At 40.2% G+C, this 15,365-nt stretch overlaps 1 protein-coding gene across 1 annotated transcript in view; it reads right to left on the bottom strand.

Moving 5' to 3' along the window:
- Positions 1-15,365, bottom strand: part of LOC126416750 (Down syndrome cell adhesion molecule-like protein Dscam2) — an 859,584-nt gene that overhangs the window by 551,312 nt on the left and 292,907 nt on the right. The window contains exon 3 of the mRNA XM_050084589.1: positions 13,719-13,897. Coding sequence (XP_049940546.1) covers positions 13,719-13,897 — 179 coding nt within the window. The remainder of the gene's footprint in view (positions 1-13,718; positions 13,898-15,365) is intronic.

The following is a 15,365-nucleotide window of genomic DNA, read 5'->3' as shown; positions in this document are numbered from 1 at the left end:
AGGTCATCTGATGAATGCTCAGCAGTCTATACACGGACAGTGAAGTCAGACCATGTACCAAGTAAAGGCACGTTCAGTGTCAAGATTTTAACATCAAATTATCAAACTATTCACAATAAAATCCCTGAATGATCGCTCTCCAGGAAAGCTCTCATGCTCAAATTATACTCTATACCAAGAGTTGGATAAAACTAACAAGAAAGTTCCAAAATATTTAATGAAGCATGGAAGGTATATTGAAAATGGGAGAGGGAAAGTTCATTGCAATCAACAAATCTATTATGTCTATCAAGGTCGAAATTTAGTCTGATGCCGAAGTTATTTGGATGTGATTAATCAGCCTTGGTAAATTTAAATTAATCTACAATTTCTTTACAGGCCACCTAATTCCATTCTAACTGTTGCTGAATCATTCAAAGACAGTCTGCACACAGGAGGACTTAAGTACTCATGTCACTCAAAATTAGCTGAGGCAACTTTAAACTTCCGAGTCCCATACTGAGACATTTACGGATTCATTGCAGGTGATACGGGCAGGCAGTCCTGTGGGGTGGTTCTAAATGCTTTCTCCGAAAACCGTCTCGAGCAACTAGTTCGAGATCCACAAGCAATGCAAATATTTTAGCCCTTGTGGCTACACAAAAGTCTGACCTATATCTAAAGTGTCAGTATACACTGATCAGTCAGAAAATTATGACCACCGACCTTATTTCGATATAAACCCACCCAGAAGACAGCAGCATCACCTGGCAAGGAATGACTGCTGGTAAGACACAAGCACAGTGTGTGTAGCATCATCTCTGTGTAGAATGGGGAAGGAACATGATCAATCTGAGTTTGACCGAGGGCAGATTGTGACGGCCTGCAGGCTTGGTACGAGACTTTGAAAACTGCATGACTTTTCAGGTGTTTGAGGAGTGTAGTGGTGAGTGTCATGAACATGTGGTGAAATTGAGGTGAAATTACATCCACACATGTGACTGGGTGACTTACAAATGTCAGATGTCATGGGCTGGACAGACTGGTAAAACATGACAGGCGGCAAACTGTGGCAGAACTAACATCAGACCAAATGCTAGGCAGAGTACAAGTGTGTCTGAACACACAGTGCAACAAATACTCCTGACAATGACCCTCCGCAGCCGATGACCCAAGCCAATGTTAACACTGCAACGTCAGTAACTATGACTGAAATGGGCACATGACCATCGGCACTGGGTGTTGGCACACTGACAGAGCATTGAATGGTCTGATGAATCCCAATACCTTCTCCATCATGCTGCATGCCAATGGATGGGTGTGAATCCATTGTCTTCCAGGTGAACAGGTCCTTGGCACCTGTACTGCAGGACAGAGCCAAGCTGGCAGCAGCTCCATTATGCTCTGGGCAACAATCACATGGGCATCCATGGGTCCAAGAGAACTTGTGCAAGGCACCATGACGGCCAAGGAGTATTGTACACTGTTGCAGATCACGTACAGCCCTTCATGATGATTAAGTTTTCGAATGGCAGATGCATTTTTCAACAAGATAATGCACCATGCCACATGGCCAGGAGAGTGATGGAGTGGTTCGAGGAACACAGTGGGGAGTTCCAATAGATTTGCTGGGCCCCCAGCTTGCCAGATCTGAACCCTACTGAACATATCTGGGTTGTGATTGAACATGGTGTCAGAGCTCATCCTCTGTCCCCCCCCCCCCCCCCCCCCCCCCGAATTTATGGGAACTAGGTGACTCACGTGTACAGATGTTGTGCAAATTCCCTCCAGCGACCTAACAAGGCCTCACTGCTTCCATGTCACGCTGTGTCACCACTGTTATCCGTGCCAAATGTGGACATACCGGCTATTAGGTAGGTGGTCATAATCATCTGGCTTATTGGTGTATGTACAGGAATTAGCGATCATGATGCCATCACAGCTCAATGGTTGTTGAATTTAATAAATCCATAAAGAAGAGTAGGAGAGCTTTTATGCTAAAAATTGTTAGCATTATACTTAGACAAAGAATGAACATCGTTGGTTCCAATGTGGGCAAAGTTTAAACCAAATGTAAGTCGCACTATGAAGAAGTTTGTGTCGAGTAAATGGATCATGGGCAGAAAATTTGGTTTAATAAAAAAATTTGGAAAATATTGAGAAAACAAGATTTTTGCACTCTCGGTTCAAAAATAAATGCAGAAATATCAACAGGCCAAGAAGCTCAATGCACAAAGCATGTGACACGTTTCACCAACATACATTAGTGAAACATCTTGCCAAGAATCCTAGAATATTTTGATCCTACATAAAATTGCTAAGCAGGTAGAAGGCTTCTATTCAATCACTCACTGACTAGTCTAGTGTGTCATAGAAGACAGGGAAAGGAATTCCAAATTTTTTTTTTAATTTTGTGTTTAAAAACATCATTCATGCAGGAGGACACCATATACATGCCACTGTTTGCCCTCCCTATGAACTCCCTTGCGAAGGACACAGTCATAAGTATCCGTGCATCAGAAAGAGTTGAAAAGAAACAAGTCGTCATGTTTCAGATGGGATTCCAATTTGCATTTATCCCTTATTTAGCTTGCCAGCCAGCTATGTCCAAACAGGCCTTGCAAGGCTCAATGGTACCGAGCAACTAACACGTCATCCTTAGCCGACAGGGATCACTGGACGGGTATATGGAGGTGCATGTGGTCAGTACACCTCTTTCCCAGCCATTGTCAGTTTTCATGACTGGTGCTGTTACTTCTCAATCAAATAGCTTCTCAATTGGCCTCAAAAGGACTGAGTTCACCCCACTTACCAAAAGCACTGGGTAGACCCGGACAATCACCCATCATGTTACTCACCAAGCCCAACAGTGATTAACTTCATTGATCTGACGGGAACTGGAGTTACCACTGCAGCAAGGACATTTGCTTGTTTAGCTTACATTTATTGAAAATCTGTCGCACAGAGTACATTCCCAAGTGTCAAGAATAAATTGCTGGAGAATCTTACATATAAGAAAGATAAAAGAATGGACCCACAAAATTATAGACCAACTGTCTTTGACATCAGTTTGCTGCACAATTATTGGGCATATTCTATGCCCAAATATAATAAATTTCCTAGATATAGGAAAGCTTCTATCCATACCTCAAAACAAATTCAGAAAGTATGAGTAATGCAAAACTCAACTTGCTGCTTGCCACATAGAGGAGGCATTGATCGGCAGACAAGCACATTTAAGAGAAGGTTTAAGAGCAGACTAAGCTATCGTACGACCTCCTTCTATAGGTATCGATATTCTGATTATTCCATTGTTTGATATCAGCTTGCTCTTTCTTGCACTATATCCCACAAACCATGGCTGAAGCGGCGACAGACAGGAAATTATTTGACACTGTGTCATACTGCAGAATGTTAAAGAAGGTCCTAGAGTATAAGATAGATTGCTCAGAGAATTTTTAAGTAATAGAACCCTGTATGTTGTCCTGGATGGTGAAAGTTCATCAAAGAGAAAGGTAGAGTGCCCCAGGGAAGCTTGACACAAAGACTGTATTATGAGAAGGAAAGTTGCCACTCACCATATAGCAGAGATGCTGAGTTGGAGATAGGCACAACAAAAAGATTTTCACACTTAAAGCTTTCGGGCAATAGACACACACACACACGCACACACACACACACACACACACACACACACACACACACACGCGCGCGCGCATGCGCACGCACGCACTCACTCACTCACGCAAACACAACTCACATACACAACTGCAGTCTCAGGCAACTGAAACCACACAGTTCTCTTAATATTGTTACATTCCATCCTGGATTTTCCATTGTGTGATACAAAGACTCTTATTCTCAATATGCATAAACAATCTGACAGATAGCACAAGCAGAAATCTGCAACCACTAGCAGAGGATGATGCTGCAGTGTATGGAAAACTGTCACCTCTGGATGACTGAAGAAGAATACAGCATGATGAACAGTGGATGACTGAAGGAGAATACAGCATGATGAACAGAATTTCCATTTGGTCTGATGTTGGCAGCTTGCTCTTAATGCGGAAAAATGTAAGTTAATAAAGATAAATAGGGAAAACAATCCTCTGTTATGAAAATGATAGCTACTCACCAAGCAGAGGAGAAGTCAAGTTGCAAATGAGCACAACAAAAACACTGCTATACATTTGAGTTTTCAGCCAAACTGCCATCTTCTAACGAAGAAAACACAAACACAAACCACTGTCACTGGCCAATGAGGCCATCCTGTGCACAGCGACTGTGCCTAATAGGCAATGGGGATAAGGAGTAGGCTGCGGTGGGGAGGGGTAGGGACAGAAGTGTAGAGGTGAGGGAGGAGGTGGGGGACGGGGTAGGGGGAAGGTGTAGTGCTGCTTGTGGGAGCATGAAAATGATGTGGTGGGGACAGTGGAGGGCTACTAAGTGTAGCTGGGCGAATTTGGGGTGTAGCAGAAAAGGAGAGAAGTAGAGGAGGGAAAAGACTAATGGGTGCATTGGTAGAATAGAAGGCTGTGTAGTGCTGGAGTGGGAGCAGGGAACAGGATAAGAGGGTGAAGGGCAGGGACTAGTAAAGGTTGAGGCCAGGGGGGATTACGAGAACATAGGATATCCTGCAGGGAGAGTTCCCACCTGCGCAAATCAGGAAAGCTGATTTTGAGAGAAAGAATCCAGATGGAGTAGGCTATGAAGCAGTCACTGAAGTGAAGACCATTGTGTTGGGCAGCATGTACAGTAACTAGGTGGTCCAGATGAATGCCGGTTACCGTTTGTTCGTGACCATTCGTGTGAAAAGACAGCTTGTTGCTTGTTGGTTGACGTGCCCATCTAGAAAGCAGCACAGTGGTTGCACCAGCTTAGTTTGTACATCACTTGACTGCTTTCAGAGGTGCCTTTGATGGGCTATGTGATGCCTGTGACCGGACTGGAGTAGGTGGTGGTGGGAGAATGTATGGGACAGGTCTGCTTCTTGGTCTGTTGCTGGGACACGACCCATGAGTTTGTACCAGGGATGGAGTACAGTTCGACAAGGATACTGCAAAGGTTTGGTGGGTGGCTAAATACCATTATGGGAGGGGTAGGGATAATATTCTTCATTTCAGTGCACAACAGGAGGTAGTCAGAACCCTGGCAGAGCTTGTGACTCAGCCACTCCAGTTCTGGAAGGTACTGAGTGATAAGAGAGCACTCCTTTGTGGCCAGGCAGTGAGAATGTGGGAGGTGGTTGGTGATTGGACAGACAAGGCAAGGGAGATCTGTTTCTGTGCAAGGTCGGAAGGATAATTTCAGTACGTGAAAGCCTCAATAATCCGGCCTCATCAGCCAGAGAAAGTGAACATCTGTTTGTAGGAGTTGTCCTTGTGTGTGTGTGTGTGTGTGTGTGTGTGTGTGTGTGTGTGTGTGTGTGTGTGTGTGTGTGTTAGTGGCATTTACTGGGAAAAGGAGACAGTGTACACAACACTTATGTGATCCATGCTTGAGTAATGCCCAAGTGTGTGCGTTCCCCACCATAAGCTTGGTGCTAGATTTGATACCGGCAGATCTGATTAGCACACCAATATTACAGAAAAGCTCTGTGAACTCAAATAGGAATGGCTGGAGGAAAAAAAAGATGTTCTTTACACAAAACACTATCGCGAAAGTTCAAAGAACTGTCATTTGCATCAGACCAATTCTACTACCAACAATGTACTCCTCACATAAGGACAGAACAGATGACATATGAGAGAAATCAGGGCTCATATGGAAGCATATAGACAGTCATTCCTCCCTCACTCAATTTTCGAGTGAAACAGGAAAGAGTACGACTAGCAGTGACACAAGGTATCCTCCACCATGCACCATACATAGATGTGGAATAATTGCAGAGGGACACTAGGGCTTGACCGCAGTAAGCAGTTTCAAATGATACAGGTTACAGTAGTTACTTAGAGATGAAGTGGCTTGTACAGGATAGTCTACAGCAGATTCACGGACAGAAGATACCCGACAGGTGTGTTTGGCACGGCTGCTTGTGCATCTACATCCCATTGCCACAGTTCTATAGGTAATTACTGTTTTCTCCTGCAGCTGTCTGCAATTCACAGCTGAAAGCTGACAACAGTGCTGCCAGCTCCCTGACTATACTATCGTCTGGAGAACCACACCAAGCCAGACTTCAGACTGAAGAACACAACAGCAACAACAATAACAACAATAGCTGGAAAGTAAGGACAGAAAACAGTACAACTGCAGAATGAAGGATGTTAATGCAGTAAGTAGAGATAAAAGATTGGCACAAGACAAACTAAAGATTGCATCGAACCAAAAATAAATAAATAAAACAACCATGCACATGGATTAAGTAATGATTTCATCTTCGAGCAAAGAGAGCTCACCTCATGGATGAAATGTTACTGTTACTGGTCCTAATCCCCGAGATTCCACCTTTGCAACAAAAAATGACATTCATTCATTTGAAGCTTGTCACACTATCATAAACAGAATTACATATCAGTGTCTGTGCCATAAAGCTGCTTAGGGTAATCAGTATTACTTGTTCCAATGTGGCCCAGGTAAGCTAAACAGCTGGACATCCCTGACCTACACAGACAAGTGAATATACTGACAGATGATTATAATGCAGAAATTGGAAAAGAAAACTACCATAAAAGACTAGTAGGAGAGTAGTGGGCACACCAAAAGACAAATAAAAATGAGGAAGGCTAATTCACCTGTGTCATAAACACAAAATAAGACTGATATCAACATATTTCAGGGCAAAACTGAGTAAGAATTAGACATGGGTAAACCCTGTAGTGTAATATGTGTTATTCATGAGAATGACCTATACTCCACTGAGGATGCTCTTGCTGGTAAAAGATGGTTTTGCCTCTATAAATGTTTTATGTAGTGGAAAGTATTCATTGTGCACATCCTGATCTGTGCAGACAGTGTGTATCCAGTAACGTAACACAACAGGGTAAGTGGTGAGTTGGTGAGTGCACTTGCTGGAAGTGTAGGTTTATGCCTTGGTGACACGCCTTGAAGGTGTCATGAACACCTCAGGACAAATGGACATACTACAATGTAAATACTCAAAACAAGTGAAGATCGTAAATCTTACATCTTTAAGTTGAGTTTGTCTTGATCGGACATATTGATCGATGTGTTTGAGTTTATGACTTACTGATATTTGGATGTCTTCATAATTGATTTAAATAGTCGAAACATTACAGATGATTTTCGCTGAAGATATGTTCATCATTTAGTAGCTAGAAGTAGTGAGACACTCTCTTACATCACCCTGTCTGCATACGAAGTCACAAACAATAAATTTGCACACGGCTGTGGTACAGAGTAGGTGGACCATGAGAACAAAAACTAAAAGGTGACCGTACTGGAAGAACAACAACTGAAGGTAACTTACAGCACATCACACTGACATATCTGCCATGCAGTGATCCCTTCTCCTGATGTTACAGCCAAAACATTGCACGCACATACACACACACAGGAGGAAACATGGCAGCTCCTATACCAGCACCGGGGCATTACATAGTGATGATGTTGCAATCAGTCGGACAAATACTACACAGATCATGAACACCAAGGTCAAGATGAAAGTAAGAGTAATATTAAATCACTCTCTCTCTGAACTTAAATGCCACTGAAATCCAAATAGGTCGACCGTCACAGATGATTAGAGCAACTGGAAATGTAAAATCAGACAGAAATAAATTGAAATGCAATCAAGAAGAACACAAGGAACAGGCTGAAACATACAATGAATGCAAAGACATGATGCTAAATATGGGGAAGCAGGCTGAACTATTGGGAAAGGAAGAGAAGAAAATGAATCACTGGTGTTGAAACAAGCATGAAGCAGTGCAGAACAGGAGAAAAGCCTGGATGACTGGAGCAACAGGAAAAACAAGGAAAATGTGAGACTTTCCACAAATAAGGAAGAAAGTGGCCATGACAATAATGTGGATCAGACGATGGAGGATGAAACTGTATGTGATCACAAGGACAATTTAAAGAAAAACAAGAATAGAGATCATTAGTTAGCAATCTTGTTACAACTGTTCCACACCCACATTCCATAGACTTTGTAGTAACCAAAACCAACTGCAGGAACGCCTTGGGCTGCGGATCGGAGCCACCAGGCAGGGAAGCCGCCGGCAGTGGAGCACACACCACTGGGTAAACACAAGGACGAGTCAGACGACAGACCAACAACAGACAACAACCGACCACGACCAACTACGACCGACACAACAAGGAAGAGATAAACAACAGAGGCTTGTGGAAACCACAACACCAAACACCAACCGTAAATCCACTCAGAACCAGAGCCACGCAAATGTCAACAACGAGCAACGACCAGAACGCAGTACCGCCGAGATAGAAACGAAATCCAGAGCGAGTACCAGACTGACTGGACTAGGGCAGAGCAGGTCCCTATATACCGGAGGGAACGGCTATTGGCCGCTTTCTGCACGTGGCGTAGCGGTGGCGCCCTCACTGTGCGAGAGCCGCTGCGCGGAATAGCCGCCGCGGAGGCGGAGCCCTCTATGGGCTGACCACGTCCATTTGTTCTGGCGAGTGTTCAACTTCCGCGGCGGAAGGTACTAGAGACTTCTTTCTCCCCCTCTCCTTTTTTCAGTCTGTTCATTCCATTCACCAGCTTGTTAATATGACATAGTAGCCTGTGCCATTACCCACTCACAGAACATTTTTGGTTTATACATTCATATAGTTTTACTTAATATCTGAAAATTCTGCAATATAAGATCTCTCTAGGTATTGCATTATCCTTGTGATTTGTATCAATATAGTCATAAAATGTCACATATATTTGTACTACAGTCTTTGTGCAGCTATGCATTCTTACTGAAGTTGTGTGGACTATCTGTTTGGATTTAAGTTATGTGACGATGGCCCAAGAAGCCAAAAACTGATTCATAATGAACTACTGAATAAATATTATTGTGAAACATTAATATTTTGTATTCAAGATATTAATATGTCTATGTTCCTCCAAGAACTGATGGAATATTCCATAAAATTTCAAGGAGAGTTTGTCTGGATACAGGCACAGAGAAAAGTACAAATGAAAACTGCCATTAGTGCATAGAAGTACTGCACAATAGTTACAGAGTACTTTCATGACCTGCTGAACTGCGAACCACCTGAAGATAAACTGGAACTGGACACAGAAGAGAGACAGTAATGACTTCCAACTAGGGGAGAGGTCACACAGGTCGTAAGCTAGCTAGAGAATAATAGGGCAACTGGAGAAAATGTAGTAGCAGCCAAGATAAAGTTGCGAGGTGACAACATCACCAAGTTCGTCTGCAGATTTGGAGGACAAAGAAGTTACCAGAAGGACAGAAGGATGCAATCATAGTGCCACTACGTAAGAAAGGGGACAAGAGGAATGTTAAAAACTACTAGAGGTCAATTACAATGTGTAATTAAAAGACATCTGACAAGAGTAGAACAAAAGGTACGAAGTACAGTTATACTTTCAAGTGGCTTTAGGATGGAAAAAGAATACAAAGAAGAGATCTTTATTCTGAAAGAACTGATGGGACACAGGACTTTAGATAACAACATGTCAGTAATCCTCACTGACTTTATTAAGACATTCCATTCTGTCAATAGACAGACTTCCTGAAGAATCCTGAGGCACAGAGGCATTACTCAAGAATTGATAATGAGATATTTGACAAAAAGGAAGGCACACATAAGATTCAGAGGAGCACTGAAGAGTTTGAGATGAGCACCAGTATCAAGCAAGGAAATTTATTGTCACAATTTCGTTCAACACAGCACTGACGGGGAAGTGATCAGACGGTGTAGAGCAGTAAGTAATGAATTGGGAAGACAAACACAACTGACGAAAAAGACAACAGGGCTCAAGTGGACAGCCTAGCCTTTGCGGACGACATAGCAATAGTGCACCAGACAGAAGTCGATGCAAATAAATACCAACCCAAGCGAGGTAGACAGAAGGGTGGAACTGAGGAAAGCTTACAGTAAGGTAGACAACAACTACCACAGAAGATTGGAAAACACCAGTGGGCATTGTGCAAAGGGTAGAGGAATTTAAATACCCGTGAGAATATACAAGATGTTCCAGGAAAAATAATCAGTATTCAGAGACATGACAGGAACGATCATTTGAAGCATGAAGGTGTAGGCTCTAAAATGAGCTATGAGTGGTTTTTTTTTTTTTTTTTTTTTTTACTGGGAGCTATTTGTTTTCCATGTTTTGGAAGGAGGTAGTGCGGACCAAACAAAACAAAATTCTCTATTAAACATGGGCTCTAAGGTTCATACCCTAAGTGCAATAGAAAGGATGTTTTTCACAGAAGCAAAGATTAACAGGTGCTCATAGCTCTCCAGATATGCGCCTTAGAGCACACGCTTATGGACAATTTTCTTGTTTTGGTCTATATCACCAAAATATGAAAAGCAAAGAGCTTGAAGCAGAACAGATCTGTTTCAAATTATTGAAGATGAAGAAGTGCTCATAGTTAGTATGCATTTTAGAGCCAATTTTTACCAAGTATGCATTTTAGAGCCAATTTTTACCAGACTTTTTTTGCTCAAATCATTGTTCCTGTCTTATCCCTGAATACTGACAATTCCTCTTGGGACATATTGCATAACAGGGAGAAACAGGAGCAATGAAGGTACAATAGAGAGGATGAGGAAGATGAGGTCAGCCTTGTGTATGACCAAGGATAAACACAAGAAAAATAATTTACATACAGATGCAAAGATCAGACCGTAGAAGGCAATGGTGAGGATAGTATTAGGAAGAAGGTGCAGCACAACTACAGAGAGAAGACAGGCAAACACTGCAGAAAATACTGGACCCTAAAAGAGGTGTAAAGAGAAGAATGTGAAGACCTAGGAAAGAACTGTACCAGGGGAAATCACCCCGAGAAACACAAGATTTGTAAGACATGTGATCGGGATGAATGAGGATAGAATCATCAAAACAACAGAGAAAATAATGAGAAGTGCAAGGACAAAGACAGAAAGCATGTGTGTTGCTAGATTCAAGAAGGATTGATCACAGCTGAGGATTAAGGTGAAAGGGAAGGAAAATTAGAAAAAACAAGCATACATTGACCAATATGCTAGAGACCAATGACAGAGAAAGATATAGGAAAAGGATTAAGAGTCATTAGTGGAGCAGTCAATGAAGAAGCTACTGAAGATCTTTGGAGAAGAATAAGAGAAAGAAGAAAAAGGACGATGTGGCAGGGCAGAAGAAAATGCTGCCCATAATGTAAGAAGAAAAATGGGCTTAATGAGAAGTGATTTGCTTCTATCCAGTTTTATGGATGAATCTGTTAGGAAATACATCCCATGTCATTGATTGATTGCAAAATCAGCAAAGGAATTTAATATTCTAGTAGAAACTTCATCATAGCCAGCAGAGTTACTGCTTTTTAGTGATCTAAAATCTCCTTACAGGTTGTATTTTTGAAACTAATGTGTTATTGGTGATACAAGCTGTGCCTGCAAAAGTAAATTCCATGCATCTTTATTTGCTTGTTTATTAGTGTGTACAATGTTTGCTGCACTGTGAGGGAGTAATCACTAAATTTGGTGGGCAATAATTTGAAACTGTCATCATTTTTGTCATAGCATTTTCTGAGGGTTTAATTTCATTTAGGTCACTTTTTTGTTTGTTTCTTGTTTAATAATGTTCGAAAAAGTTGTTTCCGTACCCTTGGAGTGTTTTATTTTTTAATCAAATTAAATGAGTTTCGCTTTTTTAACAATAGACCAGAGGATTTCCAACACTGGTGGTTTCGCTCAAAGAGCAAAGGCAGCAATCCCATTTATTTTAATCTTGTCTCCATATATGAAACAAATCAATAGGACTACAGAGAAAATATCAGTGGACATCAACATTTTGTTTAAGCTTGTGGTACATCTTTTATTTATTTATTTATTTTTTTGCATAGAGTCAACAAAAATGATGACTATTGCAAATATCAGTGTTGTTTACATAATTATGAAGATGTTCATTAAAATACAAACAAAACAAATAGTTGATATAAATTAGCAAGACTATAATACAAACACACAAAGGGAATGAAGTGTCACAGAAATACGTATACAAGTAAAATATTTCTAATACAAACTATATGATCATGTGTTTTCAACTTAGAATTCAGACAGAGAGTACAAACATTTCTTCGCCAGGAATAATTTGAGTTTCATTTTAAAGATATTTCCATCATAGGCACATAGGTCTTTTGGCAATTTGTTAAACCAAATTTGACCACTGAGTATGGGTTGTGATCTGTAGTTTTTAACTTCGTTCTTTGCCTAAATTAACTATTTTTATTTCTAGTGTTGTGGTCATGTATGTCATTGCATCTTCTTGAATCTTTTTGATGATTTACAAAAAATAAAATTAACTTATATAAATACAGGGAATGCACTGTAAGGTACTTATGTTGCACAAAAGTCTCTCTAACACAATCATTATGACCCAGATCATGTATTATTATAATTGCCTTCTTCTGCAACAACATTAATCTATTGATGTGTGTATCAGCAGCACAGCCCCAAAGTTCAATACCATAATTTAGTAAAGGATATATTGTTCCATAGTAAATGGTTTGAATAATAGGGTTTGTAACTATTTTTGCAAGAGGACTAAGTAGATATAATCCACTACTAATCTCTCCACACACAAAGTTAATATGCTTTGACCACCGCAAGTTTTCATCTAAGTATAGGCTCAAGAATTTGCAGCTATTAGTGTCTGTTGCCTCAGTTCCATATATATTATTTATAGAGGTATGATGAGAGTTAACAGTCCTGAATGATAACTGTGATTTATTAATGTTGACCTTTAGCTCTTGTTCTTGAAAATACTTAATTATAGTTATTACTTCACCTGTTGCAGAAGATGTAAGTTCACAGGTATTTTTGCCAAAAAACAACACAGATGTGTCATCTGTTTAGTTCACTATTATGGAGTTTTGTGGCTGGGTGACATCATTCACGTAGACTAAAAAGAGAAAGGGGCCTAGAATGGATCACTGGGGGACTCCTTGTTTGACAATTTCATTGGAAGACTGGGCGATTGCAACTCAGTCATTAATTTGGTATGTATACTATGTGCAGTGCTTCCAGTTTGTCAAGTACTTGGTTAGCAGTAATATTGCAGAATTGTTTAATCTGTGCTGTGCAATTTGAAAAAGTGAAACTTGCTCAAACCTGGTGTTGAGATTTGAGCTCTATGTTTGCTAAAGCAAGATACCATATCTCTACTATCCTCAAAAGCTAATTAACAGTTTCTCTCACAAGCAGCTCGCAACTACCTCTCAACTATCCAAAAATTACTGTAAGATCACAATGGTTACTTGGTCATTTGAGCTACACTGAAACATGCACCCCATTAACCATTAAAAAAGGGTTTCCACACAATAAAGTGTTCAGTTACAAAAAAGAGAGGAATAGCAGGGGAGGGGGGTGGGGTGGGGAGGGGGTCAAGCCTCCCCAACAAATGACCATGTCATATAGTACTGAGGATTACCAGATGCACACACGTAAATTCATAAAATCTACAAAGAAATTTCAAATCAGAATACCAAGACCAACATATGATTCTCTCACATAAGAGTCACACATTGTTCCCTGTGGCACCTATATTATTAGCATATAAACACTACGCAAATTATGTTACAGTGACGAACCTGTCTCAAACCAGGGACATCTCCAACTGCTGATCCATCAGCTCTTATCCATATTATGTCAGGTGTAGGGTTTCCTCTAGCTGAGCACTCAACTACTGCACCAGTTGTGTTTGAAAAATCCACTCTGTTTGGAGGTTCACGGTTGAAAATCGGGCCCATCGTATCATCTTCAGACATGCCTGAAACAAGTGGAAATCGAACGCTCAAAATAATTCTCCCATACAGAATGAGCTACAGTGCAGTTACGTGAATATACATGTGTTGGAGCATCGTAACAGTTGTACTCCCTGCTTCGGAGCCTTTATTTTCAGAATGGAAACTGAATCTTAACATCTACAAACACGAATTGAGTGTTACATAAAAACTGACAAGCTTCTTACTTGTTTACAAATGTAGAATGTCAAAAGGAAGTTATGTTATGTCTGTCTGAGCACAATGTAAATACAGCAATCAATATGTTAAACACAGAGGACCGTAAATTAGCAGTCTATTTCTGTAAATAATAAAAAATAAATAAATAAAAAAAATAATAAATCAGAGATGGAGGAGTTGGCATACACATAAAAATAAAATCAAGTCAAACTGTATTGGAACCAGTAGTTTCTACTTAGATCAACAATTGGAAGCCCATGCTTGTAAACTACTGGTACCTGGAAAGTCAATTGTAGCATACAGATAAACACTGGAAAACTTCCAAATACTATAACAAAAATATGAATTGTTATTAAGCCATGTATCAAACAAAGCAGAGCAAATATGAAATATTTAATTAAAAGAAACAGTTGGGAATGTTACTTAACACTAACGTGTTCTGTTGTTAATTTTCCCACCGGAATGACACAGGAGAGCAGCACACTAATAGACACCATTTTGGTAGGTGAACACTTAATCAGTGATATAAATTTTCATGTTCATGTCCTCACAGACCATGATACACAGCTAACCATACTAAAGTGAATATGATTACAATGAAGTAGTATCAAAGAAAGTACTTTGAACTGGTATCATAGAAAGCAGAGTAATTAATGAACAGACAACAGAAAGTTTCAAGGTACCTTCAGGAACCTAACAGAAGGATGGATATAATGTGACAGATGTTAATTCCAAATTTAATGTCTTTATAGATGAGTTTTATCAATCTTTAACACTTGCTTTCCCCAAAAAATAAACAGTATGGTACTAACAAAGCATCACAATGGTCTTGAATTCTACAAAAGGAATCAAAATATAATTTGCTGAAAAATGGAAATTGTTCAAAATAGCACAAAAGAGAAGTAACGCTGATTCCATATTACTAGAAATACTATGCTGTCTTAAGTACCGCGACTACAAATAAAATCGAAAAATCTGTACAATGTCTAAAATAAAGAATTTAGAGGGGTTAAATCAAGAAATGGGAGGCCTTTTTTACTGAAGGAAACATCCAAACAATGAATGATAGTAGTCAAGTAGCCTACGTATTTAATAATTACTGCTTTCAGGTAGCTCAGAAGATTCACATGGACAGATCAGGGACAATACAGTAGAATATTTGCAAGAAAAAATGTCTCATACAAACAGGTAAACTATTTTTACCCTACAATTTGCCAAAGAAATTGAGGAAGTAATTAACTCTGTCAAAACCAAAACCACAGTTCATGTTTTCTG

The sequence above is a fragment of the Schistocerca serialis genome, chromosome 8, assembly GCF_023864345.2.
Source record: "Schistocerca serialis cubense isolate TAMUIC-IGC-003099 chromosome 8, iqSchSeri2.2, whole genome shotgun sequence".
Taxonomy (NCBI): domain Eukaryota; kingdom Metazoa; phylum Arthropoda; class Insecta; order Orthoptera; family Acrididae; genus Schistocerca; species Schistocerca serialis.
Note: the sequence above shows the minus strand (reverse complement) of the source record. Positions and strands in the feature narration are given on the sequence as shown.